This window comes from Falco punctatus, assembly GCF_963210335.1.
Source record: "Falco punctatus genome assembly, chromosome: 13".
NCBI lineage: Eukaryota > Metazoa > Chordata > Aves > Falconiformes > Falconidae > Falco > Falco punctatus.
The window spans coordinates 27095818-27122085 of record NC_137593.1 but is presented as its reverse complement, the minus strand read 5'-3'; the positions used below and the strand labels follow the sequence as shown (position 1 = coordinate 27122085).

The following is a 26268-nucleotide window of genomic DNA, read 5'->3' as shown; positions in this document are numbered from 1 at the left end:
CCTGGAATCGTGCCGTGGCTGCCGCCGGGCTGCCCGCTGACACCGGGAGGCAGGGGGCCGCTGCTGGTGTCACAGGGACATTCCAGTGCTCGCAAGGACAAGGCGGGCGGCTCGCCGGGAGCGGCAGGCCCCGTGCGTCGCCGGCCCCGCTGCTGGAGCTCACGTTCGCCGGGGTCCCCCCGGGCTGCTCCAAAGCCAGACGGAGCCGGTGCGTGTCCCGCTGGGCCGGCGCACAGCGCCCTGCGCAAGGGTAAGAGCCATTAACCAGTCGGCCGGAGAAAACCGGCGGCCGGGCGGGGCCCGAGGGGGCGGCAGGGCCCGGCAGCTGCCGGCCGCTCCCCTGCGCCGCCCGGCGCGGTTCGGGCCGCCCCGGGTCCCGCCGCCCGTGCCCCCGCCCGCCCTGGCTCCGGGCCCGGCCCGCGCGCAGGCGCCGCTCCCGCTCCGGCCGCCGCCGGCGGGCTCGCGACATGGCGGCGGTGCGCGTGCTGCGGCGGGCGGCGGCGGCGGCGCGGCTGCGCGGGGCCGGGCCGGGGCCGGGGCCGGGGCCGGGGCCGCACCGGGCCGCCTCGGGGGCCCGCCCGCCCTCCGTGCCCGAGCGCATCGAGGAGAAGCGCCGCGCCGCGCTGCTGGGCGGCGGGCAGGGCCGCATCGATGCCCAGCACAAGCGGGTGAGGAGCGGGCGGCGGGGGGAAGAGCCTCTTCCCCGCTGCCCCCGCGGCCGGGCCCCGGGCCGCCGCCGCCGCCGGGCTCCTAACGGGGCGGCCGCCGGCCCCGGGCCGGGCGGGAGCGGTGCTGCGGGCGGGGGCAGGCGGCCTCCCGCGTCCGCGGGCGGGAAGCGCTGGGGCGGGCGGGCCGGGCCGGCGGCGCGGCTGAGGCGGCGTTGGCAGCCGCCCTGAGGCAGCGCCCGCCGCGCGGCACGGGGCCGGCGGTAACGCCTCACCGGCTCGGCGGGCAACCGGCCCGCCCGGCCCCTCACGCTGGCCTGGCCCATGTGAGGTGATCTCGGAGAGCAGCGAGCTCGCAGAGTGGCGGGAGGCAGAGGGAAGGGTGACAGCCGCCGGCTTGTCAGGCCCTTGCCTCTCCCGTTCAGAACCTGGGCGATGCTGAGGGGGTGCCGGTACAGATTTCCTGCTTCTTGTTTCTCGCTGGGATGTCTTCTCAGTGTAACGCAGGGACCTGGTGGTGCCACGATGGCGTGTAGGCATCAGGGTGACCGTGACAGCCCTTCCCGCCAGCGGCCGGCTCGCCCAGCAGCAGTGCCCCCCCCGCCAGGGACAGGCTCACCGCGTTACATTTAGGGCGCTGACATACCAAAACAAGCATTTCTGCGTGTGTGTGGGCCCCAAACATCTTACGGCATTTTAAATGTAAATAGAATCCATGGCTTGCGTTAGGCTTTCCTACGCTTGTTGATTTTCATGAACTTTTTGACCTAGTGGTCTGAAGTTTTGCAGAGAAGCTGACCTGTGTTTTAACGTCATGTTGAGGTAGGGTCACACCGTCCCCTATAAAGAAGACAAGCCAGGTGCCCTGACCTTTGGAGACAGATGCTTACCTGGGTTGGAAATAACATTGGTTTGGCAGGTCAAGAGACAAAGAACTTTGCAGTCAGGTATTACTGCTTGGCATCATCAGTCCTGAGCAAGGGACATGCATATCTGGTCAGTCAGTTATGTTCTTGGCCCTTTCTCTACTTATGCCCATATCAATGTCCCAACAGAAAAAAGAACAAAAGGATTTTGTCAGAAAATCCCTGCAGGCTGTCGTATTTCCTTTTTCCTCTCATTTGCTGTGGTCAAATATCGAGCATGGTGAATTGAGCCTTGAACTGTGGGTAAGGACTCGTTCAGCTGTGGAAGGGTTCCATGTTTAAGAATAGAACAAAGGCCTTAATAGCAGCATTTAAATGTGTAGGCAAAAATAGCTGTGATGCTATTATATCTTGTTGAAAAGACTCTGAGATTGTTTCCTTTATCTTGTGGTCATGCCGCTCCAGTAGTCAGCCGCCTTTTCAAAGTCTGGCTTGCATTATGCTTGTTTTTAAGGTGGATAATCACAATATAGGCTATTTCCAGCTTTGGGGGCATGCAGTTGCTTAATGTGCCAAATGTGGCAGATCAAGTGAGTCTATGTTTGATTAAACCAGGTCTGTTGGTGGTCAGTAAACAGAGCCAGAACCACCTGATGGCTATATTAATTGTTGCTTGCTCCATTTCAGGGAAAGCTGACAGCAAGGGAACGGATTCTTCTGCTGTTGGACCCTGACAGTTTTGATGAGTATGACATGTTTGTGGAACACAGATGTTCTGACTTTGGGATGGACTCTAGTAAGAATAAGGTAGTTTTATATCGTATAACTCTTGTTTCTTACTCCTCTGCTGATTAGCCAGCCAGCTGGCTGAAAGTAGGCTCTTCTGCTGACATGTAATTTCTTTTACTATTTTCAGCTTTTTATTTGTTTTGCAATTTTCCTTTTACCATTCTCAGTTTCCATGTAACAGCTTACGTGGTTTACTTTTCCATTGTCTAAACTTGATACCTTTTTTTATAAGGTCACCTGCTTGGCTCAGATACCTCCCTGGATATTGTGTTAGATTTGTAATTTAAATAATAGAGGAGGCTGTAGAACGTGGTTGTTACAACTTTGTCAGTCAAGTTAGATATGAAGAACAAATATGGGTAGATACTTCTGTCTCCCTACAGGTAACATTAAGAGTTATAGGATGAATTAACTCAGATCCATACTTATGTCTGCCAAATTACAGTCATAAAATCGTTCAGGGCCTTAAAATCTGATATGTTTGGAAATTCAGGCGTTCATACTGGTCTGTTAGCAAGTTGCAGTCTGCTTGCTTATGCAGTTTTCAGGTACATGGTTATGTATCCTACACCAACATGGTACATGAAGTTCATCACGTAGAGGGAAAATCTGTGGCTCCTCAAAGTCTCTCACCATAACATTGATGCCTGATAAATTACTACAGGGGAAAAGTATTTTGTTGAGATTTAGTACAGAAAGGACCAGCAAACATGCTGGGATGTGTCAGTGGCTAGTGCAGATGGGCCTGTTCAACGTGAATCTCTGCAGCAAAAGGCCCTGTTTGCTGCGGAGTATTTTGGTTTGGGGTGTGGTGAGAAGCTGCCCAGCATGCATTACTGCCCCATGCTGCACACAATGACTACAACTTCTGTTCATGTGGTTATTAAACCAGTTCATGAGTTTTCAGTCCTTCAAGTTGCAGGGCTGCATCGTGTGGATGAGGGAGGGATCGGCAGGCTTCCACAGTGAGCAGCTGTGGCGTTGGGAACTGGCAAAGGTGAAGGATTTGTTTTCGTTTTGGTAGCCTGGAGACTGATGGGACTTGGTGCTGGGGAGGATGTCATGTTAGACCTTCTCCCCTCTCAATGAGCATAGGAGCAAACATCTTTTCTTAAGTAAATTTTTTACTCTGTTCCCCAGCAAACTCGGATAACTACTGTGTTGCCTCTCATCACGCTACTCAATGCTGCATCCCACAGTGCTGATAAAAAATTGCTGGTTTTGAAGACAGGAGGAGCAGCAAAGTCCTGAGAGTGATGAGAGAGTTAATTTTTTCCTTGTCCTTCAGAATTCACCTTTCAGTGAGCTGCAGATTGTGTTTGCAGAATGCAGTTTGACAACAGATGACATAACTGTGCCCCGTGAGCTGGAATACTAGTTTAGCATTGAATTTCTCTTGAGTTTCTCGAACGTTCTGAAGGCAGGGTAAGACTTGTACCCACACCCAGGCCACTCTGCAGGCTGCTTGGGCTTCTAGGAGTCATCTGTGTGAGACAGTGGCTGGAACTACAGGTGTGTTTCCTGAGCTGGTAGCAGTGCCGTCTCTTCAGGCTGAGAAGAGTTCCCGGAGCGGTGTGACCTTGCAAAAACAGATAACCTTGAGCATAAGTAGCCCTTGGAGTGGGCCCCGCCTGTTGTTTTTTTTTTTTCTTCATTTTTTCTTTTTTCCTGTTTAATACCAAACCACAAAAAAGCATTTAAGTGCCTGGAATTTCTTTATGACAGCCCAGTAAAGCTCCTTTTCTACTGTTGTCTTGAAAGACTTGTATACGTTTCCCTCACTAAAAAGTGAGACAACATAGATAACCAGATTTTAAGATTCACAGGCTCCGTTTCCTCTTCCAGCTCTTTCTTCGTCCCTTATTTGCAGGGTGAAAAATGGGACAGGTCAAGTTGAAGTATTTCAGGTGACTGTAATTATATTTTTTTGACTTCTCCAGGGTTGTTTTCTTTTCTTTAACAATACCTCAAGAAGGGATTGTGTGCTGTGTCCTTTCAAAAACATCAGGTGGTCCTAATAAAAGGTGCATCCTGTTTTTAAGGATGTGATTTGCTTTAACTCCAGATGTGCTGAAATTGGAAGGGAAACTGCAAAATTCACTAATCTTTACACTAATACACAACTACTATGTGATATTACCTCTAAGTTTTCCTTTCTAGGGCTGGGGGGAATCTTTGTGGAGCCCCCACTGGAAATATGAAAGACAGCCTCTCGGAGAATTGGTCTTTGCTTTGTCTTAGTTCTCAGTATAAGTTTGTGGCTTTTTTAGTGGACGTTTTGCTGCTTTGATTTTTTTAATTATTATTTAAAATTAATTTATTCTGTTTTTAATACAGTACCCTGGAGACAGTGTGGTGACTGGCCGTGGACGGATTAATGGGAGACTGGCTTATGTTTTCAGTCAGGTTTGGTTTTGCTTGTTGGTTTTTAAATAGCACAAACTTATCCTTTGACATAAATTCACAATATTTCAGTGTAGTAATGTACCTGTGTACCTTCTACCAATAAGCATAAGATGGATGTAACATCCTGGGGGAGGAAGCAGGGCACCTTCAGATAAGAAGCAAAAAAGCATTTCTAGAAACTTCGCTGGGTGATAGCTGCAGCTGTGACGAGGGTGAGATGAGAAGAGTGAAGAATGCAGAGGCAGTGGGATCGTTTTGGAAAAAACAAACTGTTATTACTTTGGTGTAATATCATTGCATATTGATACCCTGAGAGACTGGAGGAGTCCTCCCAAAACATTTTTGATAATCAAGTTGTGAATTAATGGGGAAGTCACTGAGCCCCGTGTGCTTGAAGGAATTGCAAGTGTTGACTCTGTCCCTGCGGCTGGATGTGTGTGGATGAGTTCCTGCAGGTGTGTGGAGACCTGTGTCAGTGGAGGGCTTTGCGGGTCCTGAGAACCATTTCTGGGTTTCAGGCCACAGAATGGGGGCTGTTCGCTGGAGACATCAACTAGAATTGCAGTGATCAGTATTTATGACAGAGGGCACTTTAGCAGCCTTGAATTGTTTCTCAGGTTCAAACTCTGATTAGTTGAAGGGATTGTGACAGCATATAAATAGATACTTTAATGTTAGAATATACTTTTTATATTAACATTTTTAGAGGAAACGCCATGGTTAGAGATTTATCTTGGTTAGTCTTAACACTGTGTAAGAAAGGCTTTCTTTCAGATCACTGGTAACTGCTTCTCTGTTCTGGGCCACAAAGTACCCTTTGTTCAATTTGCTATCATGGCCACAATGACTATTGCTGTCTGATCTTGGAGTGAGTCATACCCCCTGCCTTTTTTGACTTGGATATATAGTTCTTCCAAGGAAGGACACTGTTATGTGGGCCTGAACATGAGATAGGAGCCGAACACAGACCCTCCTCACAGGTGAAATTTCTCCAGACTACTTCAGTATTGACAATGTCTATAAAAGAGAAGTGTATATTTGTAGAAAGAGAGGTTGTTTCTGTGAAGGAAAAAAAAACCAACAACCCAAATGCAGCATAGTAAGTTTGTGATTGTAACATGGAATCCACTGGCAAATGCATATAAAAGATCGTTTTCCTTGTAAAGGAGGCTTGGATTGGACAGGATTGATCTGCAGGCTGCACTAAGGGAGTCAAGTTGTTTTGGACCAGCATACCAAATATGGGGTGTTGTAGGATTGTGTTATTCACTTGCAACATTTTATGACATTTTACTGAAATGATTCTTTCCCTAATCTGAAATTTTTTTTTCCCTCCAGGATTTTACAGTATTTGGAGGCAGTTTATCTGGAGCTCATGCCCAGAAGATCTGCAAGGTAATATTGCATAGGAGAAAACAAAAGATTGTGAGCGTCCTTTTTTCAGTCTGTTGCGTTAATGACTTTGGAGAATATGATTTGTGATTGACTTTAGTGGACTCTGGTGTATGCCATGGCAACCTGAAAATGCCTGCCTCCTCATGTCAATTAAGAAGTGAAAGCACAGGCGAGCAGAGAGGTACCCTTTGGAAGCTTTTCAAGTATAAGACAGCTTTTCCAAGTAATACACGCTTTGTTGGAATTAAGTTGCCTTTTGTACCGTGCTACCAAAGACAAGAGAGACTTGCAGAGCACAAGTATTTATTAACTAGCCATTGTCTACTGGAGAAATGTGAAATGACTCAGGAGAAACTTTTTCTTGTAAACAGTGTGATGTGGAAGTGTGTAATATTTATAAAAAGCAAATGTAACAAGTGAACAATCTGAAGATAAACAGTTATCAGGCACTGGTGGCTATTTATTCTGATTTGTCTGCTTGTCTCACTGGAAAAGATGGTGTTTGAATCCCAGTTGTGGGGAGGACGAGAACCTTTTCATGTGTGAGTGTTTAGTGGTATGGGCTGGTGAAGATTTCCTGGATCTTGTTGCTGTGGAATCAGAAACAAGGTTTTTGGTGCACAAGGCCTTTTCTCGTGATGGAAATAACTGCTTTTTGGCACAGGCTTCTCAGCAGTGAGGAGGTGTAAAACTAGGAAACATAAAGAATTTGGACTGGATAATAACTACTTGGCCAAGTTATTATTAAATACCAAGTCTTGGTATCAGGAAAGACTTGATATTGCCCTTCCACATTGGAGCTTTGCTGTGTCTCTCTCTATTGGGGAGGCATGTAATAGTACTGGAATGATGGGATCCTTTCTGCTTGGTTTTTTTTGATCTCTGACTTCTAAAGAAGCAGGGAGAGTGCTGATAGCAGAACTAGAAAAAAAGCAAAAACCTGTGTCCTTCCTAGTTGATACTGTTCTTGGTTGGCATCAACATCAGTGGTAGGCTCCAGAGTTTGAAGGCTCTGGATGCATCAGTTGCTTTGGGGCTCAGGGTCTGAGGCTGCACCCTGGGCAGTGGAGAGGTCATAAAAGACTGGCTGGGTGGTGTGATGTCTCACTTCTCTTAGTTCTTCTTAGGCCACATTCTGGGAAGCAGAAATCTGTTTTAAGAGAGACAGTCTTAGCTTCTGCCAACCTTATCGGTGGCATAAGGAATGTAAAATGTCACGGAACATGGAAGTGAAGGTGCTTTCCTGGAGATCCGCCCCATTGGTGGTAATTGTTTCCCATTTGGGATTTTTTCCTGGAGCTGCAGAGAGGTAGCAGTGTTTGGCATCTTGCAGCGAAGATCCAAGCTGGGTAGGTCTGGGCTGGTTACTTTTGTAGAAGAGCCTTGTGGTCTTTCAGACCACATGAAATGCTTGTAATGGTTTCTGTGAAGCAGCAGAGACTTAGTGTGGGTCTTTTGGGATTAATGGGTGCCTGCTTGTGGTGGGGAACACTTTAAAGCCTACATATGTGCATCTATGATGTCATGTTTCAAGACAATGTTCCCTATAAAAACTGGTATGGCAAAAAAATGTCTGGTCTCAAATATATGAACACATTTTCAGTAGTCTGAATGTGCATATCGATGTGTGTTTTAGGAAGAACTTCAGTGTCTGGAAAAGCCTTGAAATAAATAAATAAATAATCCATATGTAAGTCCCTGGAAAGTAGCGAAATGCATCAGTGAACTTTTTTCACTAACCTGTCCCCATAGCATAACAGGGCTTCCAGTAAGAAGCAATAAATGTCAACTCAGCTGATTTCTAATAAGGCATTTGCTAATGCCTTGTGTAACGTTCACATAAGTAAACGAGGGCACTCGGCTCACAGAGCCCCTGCTTGCAATCCACACCGACGGTTTTTAGATGTGAGATTGCATTTAAATTGTAAAGTCATTCGGTGTGTCTGCCACCACAATATTTCAACTTTCACATGGACATCCAGGCACAAAGCCTGAAGAACCCCTGTTTTACGTGGAATGACTGCAAGTAGGAACAAAGCCGCTCCAGAACAAGACAGTTATCACTGATTCATGTTTGGGCTGGAGCTTTGGTACCGCTAAGATACTATGGATTTGAATATGGTACTATGTTTCTGGGCAATGCAAAATTCAAGGCTGATGCTGCAAGCACTCTGAAAGACAGGACTGAAGTTTTAAAAATCTTAGTAAGTTAAAGATTGTCTGAAATAAGATACAATTTTATGGCAATGATTAAAAAGGGCTAATACCAGGCAGGGAAGAGCAACCTCGAAATTCAAAATGGGGAATAACTGACAATGTGTAGTTTTATAGAAGACTACTTAGAAGCAAAAGCGGATCTTAATGTTAAAGCAGATCTTGACATAATATGCTGGTGCTGTAGTGTTATGAAAACAGCAAACATTTTACTGGGATCCAATAAGCAGGAATATTTTATGTAAGGAATTAGTTCCTTCCACTTAAGCCTCTGTTGGAGTATTGCGTATGATCTTGAGGCAAGTAACCAAAATGATCAGAGGTCTAGAAAATAGGATGTAGAAAGAACTGTGACTGAATTGATGGTGCTTACTTTAGAAACGTGAAGGGAAACATGAAGACTGAAAGGAGATTTGAGGTACCTGAATGTTTACGAATGTGGAGGCAAAGCAGTAGTTAATTGCTGTCGCTGACTACTGTATATCAAGAAAGAAGTAGCGTTTCTAAATTTCCAGAGGAAAGGTTTTAGTTTAGTCTTCTCAAAGAACTTCTAAGAAGGATAATCAAGCATTAGAATATACTGCTTAGGGAGATTATGCAATCAGCACTGCAATAAACTTCTAAGATCAGATTAGACATATATGAGAGAATGTTTAAGGTGCAGTTGAGACCTTTTATGAACAAAGGTGGCTGGATCCTCTTTGGTCCAAACTGCAGTGTCACTTAGCACAGGGTTTGGATAATGCAGTGCGAGTACAGAGATGCATGGCTAGTGGGGCAGATTAATATTAAAGACCATGAGAGGGATTAACTGTGTATCTTTTGACTCATTCAGACTGGAGGCTAAAACACGATACCTCAGTAAGCACTTAGTGACTGTGATAGTTAATACAAGTGAAGCAGAAGCTGAGTGCTGTGTAGGTGGTTCACATTCTGGCACGTTTGGATTTTTTTCTAGGGAGTGTGCATTTTGGAGTTAGTTGCTTTGGGGTTTTAGCTTAGCTAGGTCAATAATGAGGAGTTTGTATTCATCACTAGGTCATGGATCAAGCTGCCATGGTTGGAGCACCCGTGATTGGGCTGAATGACTCTGGAGGAGCCCGTATCCAGGAGGGAGTGGAGTCCTTGGCAGGCTATGCAGACATATTTTTGGTAAGTAGGCTGCTGGATGACCCAGAAGCTTGGCATCCACAAAGATGGACAAAGTCTTCCTTTACTTAAGCCGGTCCTTGTAAGTAAACTTTTAGGTTATCATCGTCCTATTTCAGCCAGTGTTACCTAGTGGATAAAGCAGCATATATGAGGGCTTGTGAGACCTGGACTGTCTCCTTGGTTCTCTTCTTGGCTTTGGGCAAACTACCATACCACTTAGTTCCATTTACCCATGTGTTAAACATGGGCAATGCTGGGCCTTGTAAAACACGGTGGTCCAACAAAAAGCTTTGTAGGAGCCGCGCTATATAGTGAGATCTGTCACAAGTATGAAAGAATAGGCAATTTACCTAATTGGAAGAAAATCCCAAACAACTATTTAACTTTCTGATTTACACTGACGTATAGGTTGCCTGTGTGTGGGATGTAATTTTTCTCGAGTGTTTGAGACAGGTGGGCATGCTGTAGTTCAGAGAGTGTTTCGTGAGGTGACTGATGGTTGTGATCCACCACCAGCTGTCCCCGCGTCTCTGAAATACAGACATGTTAGGAATTTCACAAAGCAGATTTGTTTTCAATAGGGCTGGTAAAAGGTGAAAGAAAGAATTCCACTGCAGAAAGAGGGACTTAAACTAACTCAGACACTATGCACTTGAAGAAAACTTGAGAAACTCAGATCAGAAGGACCAAGTGCCTGTTTTGTCAAGGTGGGGGGAAAAAATGGGGGGTTTGGGTTTTTTTTTTTTTGGGTGGGAGGTGAGAAAAAAAAGATGCAAGTCAGATGTTTCTGTTCAAAGAATAGTATGCAGTACAAATGTTACCGTTTGGGGATGTCCGGTACTTGACTGAACTGGTGAAAGGTTCATGTTTCTACAGTATTTTTGTGGGTAATGCAAGAACTGTTTCTTCTAGATGTGCTACTGATTGTTTTATTTCACAGGAATGACGTTATTTTATATGCCTAACGAAACACATTGCTTTAAAGTAAGCGCACAGAACATAAACGTGATTGTGCTTTCAGTAGGAATGTGAGCATGTGGGATAACAAGTTAGTTAGAGCTAACAGTCTTGGATTAGTGCAATCTGGGATGATACATTGAAGTTACAGAAATTGGTTGTAATCCAGTTGAGCAATGAGCAATGTAAACATTTTTTTTGGACACTATGCCATCCATGTTGGTGGACAGCAGTAATTCACCCTTGTGTAAAACTCAAGCTGATGCAGGAATCTGATTTTAAAAGAATCTTTGAGACAATTTGTTAGTAAAGCTTACTGCTGCCTCTGAGCGATAAACGTACCTGTATGTTCAAGTTTCAGCTACGTACACTCCCCGGCACTCCAGGCTCAGTGAAGTTTTTGCCCCTGCAGCATCTCTTGGGGTCATGCATTCCCGCTTCCTTTGCCATCATTGCGTGGTATATGAAACCGAATGCATGGGAACAGAAAGAAGCAAAACGGAAGCAACAAAATTATTTTGGTTCTATTTGCTTCAAGACATTCTCACCAGATACTTATTTATCTCCCAGTAAATAAAATAAGCTGTCCTCTCCTGTTTGTGATTGCCTGCGCAGATTCTGCAAGAATTCAGACTGAAAGATGCACTTTTTTTTGGTAAAACGAGACGTCTTTTCTATTGCAGAGAAATGTTCTGTGTTCTGGGGTAGTTCCACAGATCTCCCTCATTATGGGTCCTTGTGCTGGTGGAGCTGTGTATTCGCCTGCTTTGACCGATTTCACATTCATGGTGAAGGTGAGGGTGCAAACTGACCCTGCATGAAGGATGTTTTTTTCAGATGGATTAAGCTGATTTTATCATGAAAAATCAAGAAAAACTTCCCCAGTAACTTGTGGATAATTGTATTTTTGAAGCAATTGCATTTTTGAGGGATTTTTAATTTAATACGTTAAGGAATTTTAAGAAATTTTCCCCTATGTTCTACTGTATTCTTATTTTGGGGAAAGTGTCTAGAGGCTGTGACTTCCCCTTAGGAGCTTTTGCAGCTTGGTTGTAGCATTTACTGTGTGGTTTTGCTTTTTTCCCTCCCCCAGGATACATCCTATCTATTCATCACTGGCCCGGACGTAGTTAAGTCTGTTACCAATGAAGATGTCACCCAAGAGCAGCTCGGGGGTGCAAAGACACACACTACTGTATCCGGTGAGAGCTGGGTAGTTCACTTAACATACTAATTGTTCTTTAAAGTAAATGACATAGTTGTTCTGGCTAAACAGCTGATTGTCTAATGCAGTTTTGTACTCAAGCGTCACTTCAGTCGAAGTGATAAAACTACTTAAGCAGATGATTTTACCCTGTGCAGGGGCTCTCTTGCCGGTCCTTTTTAGTAATGGAAAACAAAATAGGGGAAATGGGAGTGTGGCAGAGTTCTGGGATTTGGAAGAGAAAGTAGCAAATCCACAAAAGGTTCTAGAAGTGGGAAGATTGACAGAGGGCAGGGCTTAGCAAAGCAGGCTTGGGGTGGTGTGGGTTTTTTTGTTTGTTGTCCAGACATTTACGTGGGTTGAAATACTCGTTAACAACCCCCTTGTTTGCTTACTAACATGATTGACTGAACTTCTTAACTATAAACCGAGTGACAATGTGAGATGAAGCGCTGTTGTGGGTTCCCCCCCACACCCCATCTGGGAAAACTTGGTGACTCATGAATCTTCTTGAGGCTTGAAATGACTGTGGGATCTCAAATGGTATGTGAACGGAACTGGTGACGAACCAAAACCACAACTAGAGACACTGCTCAGCACCAGCCTTTATAAAAGAACTTGTAGTCCAAAGCTTGAGTGCGGCACAGTAACCTCGATTGAATTGCAGAAGATTGGGATCCAGCTCTAGGTCTGTGATAGCTGATAAACCCCTTTATGTTATTTTAAATATGAGATCAATAATCCAGACCTGTTAAGGAGGAAGTCTGATACAGCCATACATTTTCTAGATGTTTTTAGCTGGTCAGATTTGGTGGCTTAAAACTCCTGATGGTTAATAGCTCAGGTTTAAAAACTCTTGCTGTTACTTCTCTGTATCTTTATGGGTACATACTTGAAAATGAAAAGTTGCAAAATTAAAATAATTTCAATAACTGCTTAACTGTTTCTTTCCAGGAGTTGCACACAGAGCCTTTGAGAATGATATAGATGCTTTACTTAACCTCCGAGAGTTCTTTAATTATTTACCTCTTAGCAACCGTGATCCAGCACCAGTCTGTGAATGCCATGATCCCAGGTAAGAGGAGACTGGCTGTGATCTGTGGTCTCTGACCACCAAATTTCGTGGCTTCTCTGACTCAAGGAGCATGAGAGAGAAGTGTTTTGTGCCTGGGATCTTGGCTGGTAATTCTGCATTGTGGTGTGTAAATATGCAGAGTGTTTCAACATGCATGTGTACATACATACATACATGCTCACTGTTAGATCTCAGGTTTTTTATTTTCTGAAAGAAAAGTTACGCAGGCTGTGTAGAGAATATGGGGAGAAGTAATCTCTGTACAGATGGGCTGTTGCAGTCTCTTGAGACAAGTGAGGCAGAATAGCACAGTGAACACGAGTGGGGAGAACTTGCCCTTCTTTGTCAGTTACGTCTCTGTTGGGTAAGTTCTGTGTGCTAAGGGTAGAGGTGGGGCAGCACCAAGGAAGCCAAGGAGGCAGAAAGCTGCATGGCTTGGCACTTGTCTCTCAGGCGCGCCGTGTAGCTGGCAGCATGACAAGGGAAGGGCTCACTCACTTCAGGAGGGGAAAACCAGCAACTGTCTGGACTTTGATCAGAGAGTTTTTCCAAGAGCTGGAGGGACAGCCAGAGTGCCATCACGGGACGGTTTGAGTAGACAGCCGTGCTAGTAGTGTTAAAGACAGAGAATGTCAGGGGAGTGGAAGCATTTTGACCCGAGATCCTGCTGCAGCCCCAGCTCAGCCCTTTCTGTAGGGAACCCATGAGGGGTTGTCGCCCTCTCCTGTATGGGAGCAGCCTGAATGTGTTCCTTTCGGTTCTGTAGATGTGCGTGATGTGTGTCTCGTGGTTCTTAAACACATGAAGATTTTACCATGGGGAGGTTATCTCTTCACGCTTCACTGTGCTTTGCAATGTCTTTGAAACAATTTGTGTGAGGAGGTTTATTTGGATGGATTTCACAAATCACTGCTCTGGTACCTGAAATACATTGTTTACAATTAGAGAAATAAATTTGCTAGCTGCTTTTAGAGAATGGTCAGACAGGTCAGTTAGTTGCTGGTCCTAAATCTTTCCAAGATGTTGGTCTTTAGGAGTTTATTAAATAAACTGGAAGACTGTTCTGGTTTGATAGTGACAAACCAAAGCAAATCTCTTGCATTATTTGCTAAATTTTCTGGATTATCTCTGAAGTTACCATGTTCTTTCTAAGCATTCAAAAATTGTACTGGGATAATCACCCTCTATAGACTTGATAGGGGTGTTCTAATGTCATTATAGAGGCAACATTTTTTTTTAATCAATGTATTTTATCATAGCTTATTTTCTTGTGAGAAGCTGTCAGTTACGTTGTAGCTACTTTATATAAGAAATTAGTTCTTTATCTTTTTAAGGGAGATAATCTTTTACGTGGCACCAGATACATTATTAGAGGATCACGGTATAATAAATGCACTAATTGTACTAATAACTTCAATTTAGTAGTCTTTATACACGTGAAGACTGATTATTTGTTAAATTTGCCTGTTTTTATAGCAGTGTCTCCAGTATTCCTCCCATTTGTGGTCTTAACGCTTACATTGGTATTATTTCACCTGGACATATTGACACCTAATACTCCTTTTGCTTTGGATTGATGTGGTTGATCCTTACCGCTGCTCCAGTCAAAGCCCATTCCTCTAATTTTGTTCTTACTCATTTTCACACCACCAAAATTTGCCACGAATAATGCAAATTAAATAGAATATACTTTTGTATTCACTGTTAAGTCCAGAATTTGGTGGGGTGGTTTTGTTTTGTTTGTTTTCTCTGGGTAGGTGAGTTCTTTGTGGTGTTGAAAAATGTCAGTCTTGGTTGCTGAAACTTCTGTCGGTTTGAGTTTTGTGTCAGTGACCTGCGTTCTGGAGTTAGAAGGTTCCTTATAGTTCCAAGTTGTCTGATGGTGACTATGTCCCCTGCCTTTGACGGGTGTCTCGTTCGTTGCATTTGGTATAGTGTTATGGTGTGATTTCACCTTTGTGTTTACCTTTATAGTCTTTGCCTATAAACAAATTCTGTTTCCTCGAAAGCCTTAAGTGTTTGTACAAGTTCCTGGAGGAGGTTGTTATCAATTGTTGGTAACAGAGTACAGTTTCACTTCTGTATTGAACAAAAACCAGCATCGATCTGGGTGAGAGTGTCTCAAACTGTGGCAAGCTTCAGATGTCACTGCTTTGATGATGAGCAGCAGTTCCTTCCTGAAAAGTGGGATCCGTAAGAAACACAGTTCTCAGCCTCTTAAGTCCAGTGACTTGACTGGCAAGCTCCGGTGTCCTTTATCTGTGATGATTTGAAGGAGATTTTCCAACCTGTGGTATCCTGCGTAATGTCTTCGTTTGGATGATGGTTATTTATTTTAATGCTGTTGTAATTTCCCTCAGTACTGTACAGCACAGAATTTATGCAAGCAGTAATTTTATTTTTCCACTTCCCCTGTCCTTTGGAGTACCACAGGCAATGGCCAGAACTTAAGAGCACATTCACATTTACTTTATGGACAAGAAAAAGTTTTAGAATCTTCTGTAGCTTGGGGTTTTAGTATACTAAAACTGGTTGCTTTTATCAGATTAAGGTTTCATTTTATCATTTTATGAAAATATTTACATGCGATACTCTTAATCATGTGGAAAAAATACTTGGAGGTGTTGCTGTTAGTTTTATTCTATTAATAGATGTATCTCTTACCCTCTCGGCAGGGAGTTGTGCCTCTCTGGTCCTGTGTATGTGAGGGAGCACAGAGACAGCTGTGGGGCTTGCATTATTAGTTTTTGTCTTGATTTTGACAAACTGCAGATCACTTTTGGTTTTAAATTGGGTGTCTAGAACCTTGTGCTGTCTTGTTTTAAGTGCACTAAATCACGGCATTGTTAAAATAGTAATTCAGTAACAACTCCACAGAAACACCATTCATAACAAATACAGATCATTTTTTTAATGGAATAGCACAATTGTAAACTCACTGAATTCTTCTCAGTGTTGACTGCCAAAAATTGACACACACACACACACACACACACACACACACACACACACACACGGGGACTGAATTAATCCAAAGGCCCAGTGCATGGCTAACACTCGTAGGTCTTTAATGAAACTAATATAATCAAAGACGGAGGTAACTGGTAGTGTCAGCTGCTAACAGGGAGGCAGCATTTCTGTTAAAAGTAAAGTGCCACACGAATGCGTCACTGTTAAGCAGAGTAACAATAAAGACGCTTCAAACACAGCCGTTAAACTGAAGGAGCGAGAGAGATCTGCTTCCCCACCCATGAGTCTCTGCTTGTTGGGTGACAGGGGAAGTAAGTATGGAGAGTTTTCCTATGGCCAAGTGTGTTCAAATTCACAGATGCACAACGTGGGCAAGGAAGGGATCAGAGCTGTAAATGTGCAGCTCCTCAGCTTTGTCTGCACGGTCCATCAGGTATGTGACAGGAAACTTTGCTGTTGGGAGAAACTGTGTTGCCCGTCCAGCTGTGAGGACCGGAGCCGCCAGCCAAGCAGGCTCTTTGCTTTTGCCACCTTGATGCTTGTTCTACCCAGTCCTTCAGCCACGGCTGAGCTGTGCCCCCGTGGCCTCAGCGCCCTGTGCAGCATGCTCTCTCACCTCCCCCACTATCCCCTGTGCCTGATGTTGGGCTCTTTCAGTCAAAGAGGAGAAAATGTATTTCCAGGAGATGGTTTCCTAAGCACAGGTGCCTGTAGAGGAGGTGTCTCCTTCAGGACGAGATCAGTTGGGCTTTAGTCTTCCTGCTGCACAGGGCTCAGTGCCTGAGGCACAACTGGCTGAGACGAAGAGGACTGTTCCTTCTCCCCGTATTTGAGAAGCATTTCCATGAAGTGTCTGAGAGGTGCAACTCTTTTTTTGGTCTTGGTGTTCATCTGATCAGTAACTATTGTTCATACTTACTTATTTTCTGCAGTGACCGTTTGGTTCCTGAGCTGGACACAGTTGTCCCAACTGAATCTACTAAAGCCTACGATATGCTGGACATCATACACTCTGTAAGTCTGCTAGTGTGAGCGTTGTTGCAATTAATGTGGATATATTATATTCTGTGTCTAAGTAATTGAAAGAAACCAATAGAATGGCACCAAAGGTAAGTTTTTTTCAGTCTTCACAAGTTACTGTTTTTACCTGTGTAGTAGCTGTGAATGAAGGGGCCACAAAAACTGCAGAAAAAAAGATTTTAGCAGATGAAAGGAATTCTAAGATTTGTTTTCAGGATGCATCTTCATATGCTGCGTGTGTAACTACAGCTGGAAGATGCTGTCTCTCAGTTTTCTCTCTGGGGTTGAAATCCTCTCCTGCCTTGAGTTCTCTCACTTTGCCCCCCGACCCACACCTTGTTATTACTGTCTTCAATTTGGTCACTTTTTTATAAGAGGTAATAAACTACATAGGCTGCATCCAAAGGTTTACCCTTCTCTGTTTATTCTAAGAGACAATAACATACACAGACAGTACAGGAGTGGGTTTTTTTTTGTTTTTGTTTTTAAATCACAAGTCAAGGACTCAGAAGCTTGGAAAGTCCGATGTTAGAAGTTTCATTGAGGCAGATCTCCTGGCAGGGCAGCAGGGAAGGAAACATCTTACTATTTAAAAAAAAAAGAACCTGATAGCCAGTATTGCAATTTATAAATGATGGAGGTTTTATTAAAGCAGCCTAGGCAATGCTGGTAATCCTCTTGCCTAACATTGAGTGCTTCACTTTTCCAGTTTTAACAACTGAATACATTATAAATGCTTGGGCAGAGAACATGGCTGTAAAAGAAGTTTTATCACATGAAACTGCTACAGCCCCCTGTAGAGCAGCCTGAGAGTCTGAATTTTGAGTATTAAAATTTCCAGCTGCTGCTTCTATCACAGGGATGTGGAATGGCAGACAACCCGGGGTTCTTAGGTGGATGCCGAAGCTAGGAGTAACTCCATGTCACAGTGGGCAGCACATATGCGTGGGGGGAGTTCAGCCGTGTTTGTAGGACCTTTACAAACTTCTCCCTTCTGCTGTTATATTTGACTGTCTATCCCCACACGCTCATTCAGCTAACACGTTGCGCTTTGCAGCTGGCTGCATTTAGACTAACTTTAGTGGAGAAAGCAAGCTCAGGCTGTTTTTATTCTCTGGATTCTTCCATTCTGAATTTCAGCACTACCTGTTCTAAAAGCTGGCATTTTAAAAAAAGTCTGAACTAGGAAAAAAACCCTGAAGTCTCACAGACTTAGAGAAGCATGAAGGAAGGAAATAAAACTACTTTAATAATAAATTTTTCACAATTTCTCATTGTGCCACAGTCCCAGAAATGGCTGGCAAATTGCAGTCTGTATAGGCAAAGTTCTCATAAAGGGCTGAAAACATGGAATTCTAGTAGGAAACACTAGGCAGCCATGTATAGGTGTCGCTACTGCTCCATGTGTAATTATGATCTCTTTTGAACATGTGAATTTTGATACCGCTTTATACACCAGCGGATGTCACTTTGCAGAACACATGCTGGAACTTCAACCCCAGGGAGAAGTGCAGCTACCGAGGAGCTGTGGTTCCAGACAGACATGTTTGACATAGTGCGTGCATTCCTCTGCTGCAGATAAAAGTTTCTCCGTTCTCTACTGTGTGCACTGCTGGTGGCCAGGGGAGATGGACACAGCAGAGCCAGCTCTCCTGGCCTCTGTTAATGAAGTGCTCTGAACATGCAAAGAGAAAGAGTATTTATTAAACGTGTCTTGGAGAGTTTCTGAGCTCTGTGGAGTACTATTTGCTTTTTATCACTGGAAATTGTTCTTTAAAAATGTAGTCTGCCAATAATTAAGTTGCGAGAAGGGAGTTCTTAACATCTGATTTGAAGTTTTAATGTTACAAGCTAGGAAAAAAGGCTCACTATGGAGGAATAAATATGTCATAAAGATGTTCTCTGATAGATTGCCTAAGTGGCAGTTTTGATAATAAGTGCAGCACTAGTTAATACCTGGCATGAAGGCTGCAAAGAAGATGGAATGGTCTCTTTCCTGTTTTTTTTTTGTTTTTTTTTTTGTGGTTTTTTTTTTTGTTTAAATTGTGAAATGTTTTAAAAGTTCTGATACTAACACAACTGATGGTGTGTTTGCCTGTGTATATAAATACACATATGTATGTCTGTCCTCATATGGGCTCTGCCCAACTCTCACCCTTGCAGATTGCTGATGAGAGGGAATTCTTCGAGATCATGCCTTCCTACGCCAGAAACATTGTTGTTGGATTTGCCAGGATGAATGGCCGAACTGTCGGGATAGTGGGCAACCAACCCAAAGTAGCATCAGGTTAGAGTTGGCTGTACGAGTCCAGTGTGAAACTTTTCAACACTGTCTCCTCTCTGTTACATCTGTTTTTTGCATGCTGTGTAAGGCTGTGAGGCTGTTTTTGTTTTGCATGGTCCCTCCGCTCATTTGCGCTGTTTTTTCTACTGCTTCCTTTGTCTTGAATCTCATTGTAATGCAGCTGAGTTGTGAAACTGAAAAACAGTTTGTTTCTTTAGTGGATCAGCAAGGTGGTCTTGCTCGCAGGGAGATCAATGACCACTGTATCCAGCACAAGCAGAGCGGTAGGCGCACATGAGTGGGGTGGGTGGAAGACCACCACTTAGTTGGCAGCAGCCTGTGATTAACTGGATTAAGCATAATACGGGAACTGCAGACTTACTTCCACAGCATTCAAATGCCTAAAACTCTTCTGTAGGGTGAGGTTTTTGTCAGCTTGCTATAGCTAGAGCAGTGCAGAGCTTCCAGACATACACAGGTGGGGCTCTTGAACTCAGAGCATTTGGGTGTGGAGGTACAACATGTAGCTACAGCCAAGATCACCTTTTTGAACTGTCGAGGGATTCTGCTTTCTCTCCTTACCTAGGTAATTTCTGAAGTGACTTTCACTGATCAGAACTTTCTGGTTTGCTCCTTGTTTTTAATATTTGTGCCTTTTTGTTTGGGAAAAACAGATGACCCAATATGATGTTTTATTCTTTTGTAATCTTTACAAGATATGGCTATCAAGGTATTAGCAGGCTTTAATATTACTTTAGTCTTCTAATATTCTTAATTTTAACATTCCACAGATGCTTTTATACAAAATGCGTTTCAGTTTAATATAAAAACACATAATTCTAAATGGCACTAAACCAGAAGAGAAATACTTTGCAGCATGTTTACCAGAAATGCTTGTATTTCTCATAGTGGGCCATTTAATGGATTTTTTTTGAGGTTTTTTTGGTTTTTAATGGAGAACTCGATATTTTTCAGATCAGTCATATTGAAAGGCTATAAATGAAGAGAAAATTACAGAAAAATATATTAAATTACAATAATATATTTAAACTTGTGGGGATAGAAAGTCTCTACAAACAGCGCTCAGAAAAACGAGTGCCTGTTGAATGTAGCTTGTACTCTAATCTTGGTTCTAAACCAGCAAAACTTCATGGCACATTACTCCATATTACTGGCAGATAAGTGCTTGTTTTGTTTTAAGAAGACAATACAGCCAAAATGGAGTGTGATTTTGAGTTGCCTTGAATTACTGCCATTAGCAGACCACAAAAATTGTAAACACTTTGTTTTCTTAATTTTAGGGTGCTTAGACATAAATTCTTCCGTGAAAGGAGCCCGCTTTGTTCGTTTCTGTGATGCTTTCAACATACCACTGATTACTTTTGTGGACGTTCCTGGGTTTTTGCCAGGTATGCCTTGCCGTTACATTTCAGCTCCTTGCAGGGTGGCGTTGGTGTTAAAGACCCATCTTAAAAATCTGTGAGAAGACCTTTACTGTAGTAGATTTTAAACAAGCCAGATTTTTAAATCCTGCTTTTTTGGGACAGAAACTCTGAGTGGTCATCACAAAAGGATATTGAAATACGCAAGAAACTGCAGGAAAAAGAAATAAGTGCCTCACTGTGCCACCAATAATGCTATTAGTGTGTTGTGAGGTCACAGAACTTCACTGGGCTTGCTTGAGGAGAGGGCCAAAGCAGCAGCAGTTGAGGGCACGGTGAAGATGTGTTCCAGCCAGACCTGCTCAGCACCAGAGTTACTGAACCAACAGGCCTGCGTTGCTATCCAGGCTTCGCTGCAGCAACAGAAACTGTCTGACCTTAATTAACTGCTGTACTTAATGCCCAAATGTGTAAATGAGGAAGCTATAGGGGGGAAAAAAGAATGTCCTTGGTTGCCATTGATTCAGTTATACACACCCCTGCTCTCTGCATCTTTGAAAGTCTAGGTTCTGCCATGCTCCAAGGCATTTTTCAGATAAAGATGTCCATGATTTAGAAGCTTTAGGTAAATTGGTAAGGAAAGGCCCGAGATTAGACATTTTCTCAGCATAGGCTATTGTAAGCAGTCAACATTAAAATGACCTATTAGAAAACAGATTGTGAGAGGAATAGAAATGTTACACCAATAAACATCCTGAGTCTTTCATACAGTTGAATATAAGGTTATATATACGGTTGTGTATATAAGGTTCATAAAACAATATACTGTTGTATCAACCAAGGTTTCCCTTGAGGCCTGTACAGCTGTCAAAGCATTAAAACGTCACTGTCACCATTCCCATTCTTACTTCAATACAATGTAATTGTGTTGTAACAGAACCTTCCTCTTCCCTCTTGCCCTCTCTCCTTTCTCTCCTGCTGTAGGATGCACCCTCCTTGCCTGATGGGGCTCAGGCCAGTCCAGCGGCCACTGTAGGAATCTAGATATGGACAGTTGCTCAGAATCCAAGAACAAAGCTACTTCCATGTGGCCAATTAAAAGTAGTCACAGTAATGCACAACAGAATGTTGGTTTGCAAGTAGGTGAATGGAAGATAAGTAAAAGCAGAGAAATCTAGGGAGACCTGAGGCTCGAGAGTGATCCTGAACTGTTGTATTTTAAGGAGTTTTGGCAAGATCAGTACATGAACATTAGAAATTTCAGCTTGAGTAACTTGAGGGTGGTGATCGCTACAACTCCTGTGCAGTGCAGAAGAAGAAAGAATCTGTCACACGGGCACGCACAGATGTACCAAACATCTCACAGTGTTAGTGACCCAAACGCATCTTTAGCATGGGTTTGGGACTGAATCTATGGCTAGAAAAGAGTTTGTGTTAATTGGCCGTGGGTGACAGTGTGAATAGTTCAAATAATACTTGAATGATCTGATCTTACGCTTGAAGCATTTCAAGTGCTTGGCTACCTTGTTCTAAGTGTGCATTGAAACTGAGGCTGTGACTAGATGATGGGGTCTGTGTGCTCCCCAGCTCAGGGTCTCGGTTGAGCGTCCCAGCTGTGTTCAGACTGCTTCTGGGATAAGACAACACAGCTGTTCTGATTTCTGCTGCTGGAAAGGTTCTGTGGCCTTGACAAGTCCCACTGGCTGGAGGGAAATACATAAGCAAAAAGTGAAACAGCAGCTGAGAAGAGACATTTGTAAGTAAAGGCATAAATTACTAGACACTCAGATTATGCTTGGGGAGAAGCATTAAAGTTGAGCCACCAAACAAGACTACCAAATAAACCTCACAAAAGAATTTTTACTTCAAATCTTACATTAAAAAAAATGAAGTCATCCATTAAAAAGATCCCAAAGTACTCTAAGAGGTTATCTCAGGTGCTGAAAGCAAAAGTCAGTAGGTGGATAAACTGCTAGAAAACAACTGTAGAGTTTTGCCCAGTGGTCTGATGGTCAGAAATCCTAGAAATAAAGTTGCTGCTGCTGCGTGAAGCCAGCTAGGCCTGTGGGTGGGGTGGAACGGTGCTGAACGCCCTGTGACAGGGACAGCTTATGTTCCTGTTCGCTGCTATGAGCATGCTCCAAAAGCACCTGCTGTGAGAACTCCTGTAGAGGAATTCATGCTCGGTCTTTTAAGGTCCATCATCTTGGACTTGCTTGAAGGAAGGCTAGGACAGGTCTGTGGTATAGCAGCTAAGCTGCTTTTCCATATGGTCTGGAAAAAAAGGTGTTTGGAAGAGCGGGTTTCTGGGGAAGTGAATCTAGGTTGTGTTTTTCACTGCAAGTCAGATCTGGAGTCTTGAAAACGATGTAACTGTTTTGTTCCTAGGAAGGTACCATCTGGTGAGTGTTCTGGTTGTGTGACCTTAAATGCAAACATTGGCTGCTTTTGGTGAGAGGTTTTTCACAGAGTGGCTCGGTGTTGTATGGGGACATTGCCTGGTATTACCCTCTCCTGGACGTTAACATAGCGCTGGTGGTGGTGAAGTTTGCTGCCGGTAACGGATGATGACAATTGCTGAAGTGGTTTTGTGAATTCCCTGGAGTGAAAAAAAAATCTGTCATTTGTAGGTACAGCTCAGGAGTATGGTGGAATCATACGTCATGGTGCAAAGCTACTGTTTGCCTTTGCAGAAGCAACTGTGCCTAAAATTACTGTCATCACCAGAAAGGTAAGTTGGCACGATTCCATGGTGTTCTTTTAGAGTTCCTGTCTTCAGTAGTAGCAATTTTAGTTATGCAAAGCTTTGTCCATCTGTCCCACTTGTGCTTTCTGTCGTTGTCACGTCTCCATTTGTCCCATCTGATAACACCTCGTCGTCAGGTTACAAGAGGCCGTGTCTTCTATTCTCAGACTATTACCTCAGTTCCTTCATTCCTTTTGTCTCTGCACTCCTCTGAAATCGCATGTTTCTGCTCTCTGCTTTCTCCTTGGAATGCCTTCAGTCAAGTATTTGTCCTCTGTCCCCCAGCGTGTCTTGCTGAGGTCCATGCCATCTGTTTGCACACATCAGAGCTTCCATCTCAATTCTTGCCACTTCAGTCTCCTTTTCCCGAACCAGTGCCGACTGTATTGTTCTGCTGCTGCGTCTGCAGGCTTAACGCTCACGTGGTTTCTCTTCTTCCATATGCTTTTGCTATAGTCTACCTTTTTTCCTTGCTAGTTTGCCCCTCTTGCTTGTTTTTCTGATAAGTTTTCAACTTATCACAGCAAAAAGAAAACTTTCCTTCTTCCCAACCCTATACTTCTGAATATTGCCATCCTTTGGTGCCCAGGGCTTGCAGCCTTGCTTAGTTTTCAGTAATGCCTTGAAACGGACTGTGCTGCAGCTGGCTCTGCAGTGTCTGTTCATCACGGCTGTCTGGACCACTTCCAGTACCAGAGTGGAGCACTGCAGCGGCCAAGTGCTGCATTCCCTGGCCAGGGAAGCCCAGAAGTGTGCTGGCTGGTTTGTTTGCGTGCATGTGCAGGGCGCAGGTTGAGGCCTCTGCTGTTCCAGCTACGCACTCATTCCTCTCCACCTGCCATCAACAAGGGTCTTGGTTACCAACAGCCCCCGTCCTTGCTCTTCTGTGCTTCTAGCTGAAGAGACACCTAGTCTTGGGAGATTGTTGTAGCAAAGTGGAGACACTCATGGTCTCTTTCAGGTACAATTTAGCCCCACTCGCATGTCTTTGGAATAGTAAAAGCTGCGAGAGGAATGTAGGCTCTTGGTGCTGCGAGGGCACTTCACAGTAATTAATCCCTTGTGTTTTGTTCCAGGCCTACGGGGGAGCCTACGATGTGATGAGTTCAAAGCATTTAAGAGGAGATGCAAATTATGCCTGGCCTACTGCGGAGGTGGCAGTGATGGGAGCAAAGGTAAATGCAGGCTGACTCAGGCTGGTGCGCAGCAGCCATCAGTGCTGTCGCAGTGCCACGGAGGTGGCCTGGCACCATAAAGACAACTGGCATTTTCTGTGAAGCAGCGTACTGGCGCGCCCGTCTGTACACAGTGGTGGGGGCAGGGGCTGGTGGGGCAGACGGCTTTCCTGTGTACCACCTGAGTGACTGTCACTGACCTGTAGGCTTGGTCTTCGCAGGGCGCCGTCCAGATCATTTTCAGAGGAAAAGAGGCAGATGCAGAGGCCGAGTATGTGGATAAGTTTGCAAACCCTTTTCCTGCCGCCATGAGAGGTACGGTTAATCTCACACACTGGGTCCCCTGTTTGTTTGCCATTGCACATAGATACGTTTGTAGCTATTGAGTAAACTTCTTCCGAACAAGTAAGTTATTTAGGCGAGACATTTGTACCAGAATCAGAAAGGCAATGCTTAACCATAGCTTGTGCATGTGACAGAAAAACACATCTAGACACAAACCACATCTTCGTCTGGAAGGAGACTGGTGAAAGGCAGGGTCTGCGCTGAAAAGGCCATTTTTAATTTTGTACATACTGGAAAGCATCTCAAAACTCCACCTTTCCCTTAAAAGTACAGGTGCTTTGACAATCTATTTGACAGTCCAAGATGCAGCCCAGTGGCCATTAGAGAGGGACAGAGGCTAGTTCAGTTCAGTGATGTTACCCAGGGCTCTTCTGAGTAAATTTCCCCACTGTTTTTACTTCTGAATTTTACTTCTAGCTTTGAAGCATTGGCTGCGCTCTATAAGGCAGTTCTGTAGACTCTGGGGTCGGCTCTCTCCGTTTCCAGTTATGCTGGCTTACTCTGTTGATTGGGTTTGTACTTCATTTAAGTCCTGTTAATAGTGCCACAGAGCCAGGAAGATGTAGCCAAGCTGTTTTCCACCACAGCCACTCGGTACAGTATTGCCCCCTCTGTCTGGTACCGCTGTTTGAGCCGGGGGAGAGACTCCTGCACGTGCAAAGTCAAGGGATGTCACGGCTGAACCTTTAAATCAGAGTAATAGTAGTAGATGGAGGGAGGTGGTATGTCAAAAACTTTGCAGTAACAGGTGTGGTACACGGTGAGTAAAGCTCCTCCTGAAGAGTTTTTGGCTTGCTAACTTTTGCACAAATTGAAAAAGCAGATGTTTCTAATTAAAAAACTATTGACACAGCAGTATTTTCTTTTCAAGCTATTTTAAATTTTCTTAAGTTAATTTGTAATTTGTGAACTGTTTATGCCAAGTAGTGTTTTGATTTGCTAATTTACGTTACAACCTAGACGTAGAAGGCTGAGAGGCAAACTCTTCATGGCTTCTCAGGGTTGTTTTTTTTTCCGTTTTTTACAGGATTTGTCGATGATATCATCCAACCTTCAACCACCCGCCTGCGCATCTGCCATGACCTGGATGTGCTGGCCAGTAAAACACAGAGCAGTCCCTGGAAGAAACATGCTAATATCCCGCTGTGAGTGTGCGGAGGGGCTTGGCCATGCTGGAGGACGTGGCACAAATACTCTGTGTTTTAAGTGCAGGCCTACTCTGCAATGGGAATATTTCTTTCCATTTTCATTTTGCTAGTGACCATCAATAAATTCTAGTACATATCTCATTTAATTTGGGGTCTTACCGGTTTATCTCTTTAAGCCCTTTTTGGTGGGTTAATAATCAACACAGTGTGCAGTGGCTGCTGCGGGTGAGCTGTTAGCAATGACACAAGGTCACGTGCTCCCTTGGCTCCTTCATTCCACCAGCCCTGGAGGTGCTCACAAGCAGAGCTGCTGCGACCTCTCACTGCTGAGAAGCCAGACCCCTGGGGGTTCGGGCCCAGCCTGGGGCCCACCTTTGGCGTCTGACTCCACTTCCTGCACCACAGACTTACAAAGGGAAAAATCCCGAGCTTGGATTTCAGGGCACAGGGATCCAGGCTTTGCTGATCCCAGACT

General features: G+C 44.2%; 1 protein-coding gene across 2 annotated transcripts; it reads left to right on the top strand.

Moving 5' to 3' along the window:
• Positions 1 to 343: 343 nt before the first annotated feature.
• Positions 344 to 25939, top strand: PCCB (propionyl-CoA carboxylase subunit beta). 2 transcript variants are annotated; one of them, XM_080409815.1, is made up of 15 exons: positions 381 to 668; positions 2219 to 2338; positions 4658 to 4726; positions 6065 to 6121; positions 9374 to 9487; positions 11128 to 11238; positions 11538 to 11646; positions 12603 to 12723; positions 16626 to 16707; positions 18877 to 19000; positions 20299 to 20406; positions 23010 to 23110; positions 24202 to 24300; positions 24522 to 24615; positions 25673 to 25939. In XM_080409815.1, the coding sequence occupies exons 1-15, from the start codon at positions 468 to 470 to the stop codon at positions 25792 to 25794; spliced, it is 1632 nt and encodes a 543-aa protein (XP_080265941.1). In that variant the 5' UTR covers positions 381 to 467; the 3' UTR covers positions 25795 to 25939. The 2 variants fall into 2 exon arrangements, with proteins under 2 accessions (XP_080265940.1, XP_080265941.1); XM_080409814.1 differs by lacking the exon at positions 11128 to 11238 and having other exon boundaries at positions 344 to 668.
• The last annotated feature ends 329 nt before the right edge of the window (positions 25940 to 26268 follow it).

Coding starts and splice junctions, on each gene's coding strand:
- PCCB (XM_080409815.1), top strand. CDS start 468: ATGGCGGCGGTGCGCGTGCTGCGGCGGGCGGCGGCGGCGGCGCGGCTG. Junction 12,724..16,625: donor TGTGAATGCCATGATCCCAG/GTAAGAGGAGAC, acceptor TATTTTCTGCAG/TGACCGTTTGGTTCCTGAGC. Junction 19,001..20,298: donor CCAACCCAAAGTAGCATCAG/GTTAGAGTTGGC, acceptor TCTTAATTTTAG/GGTGCTTAGACATAAATTCT.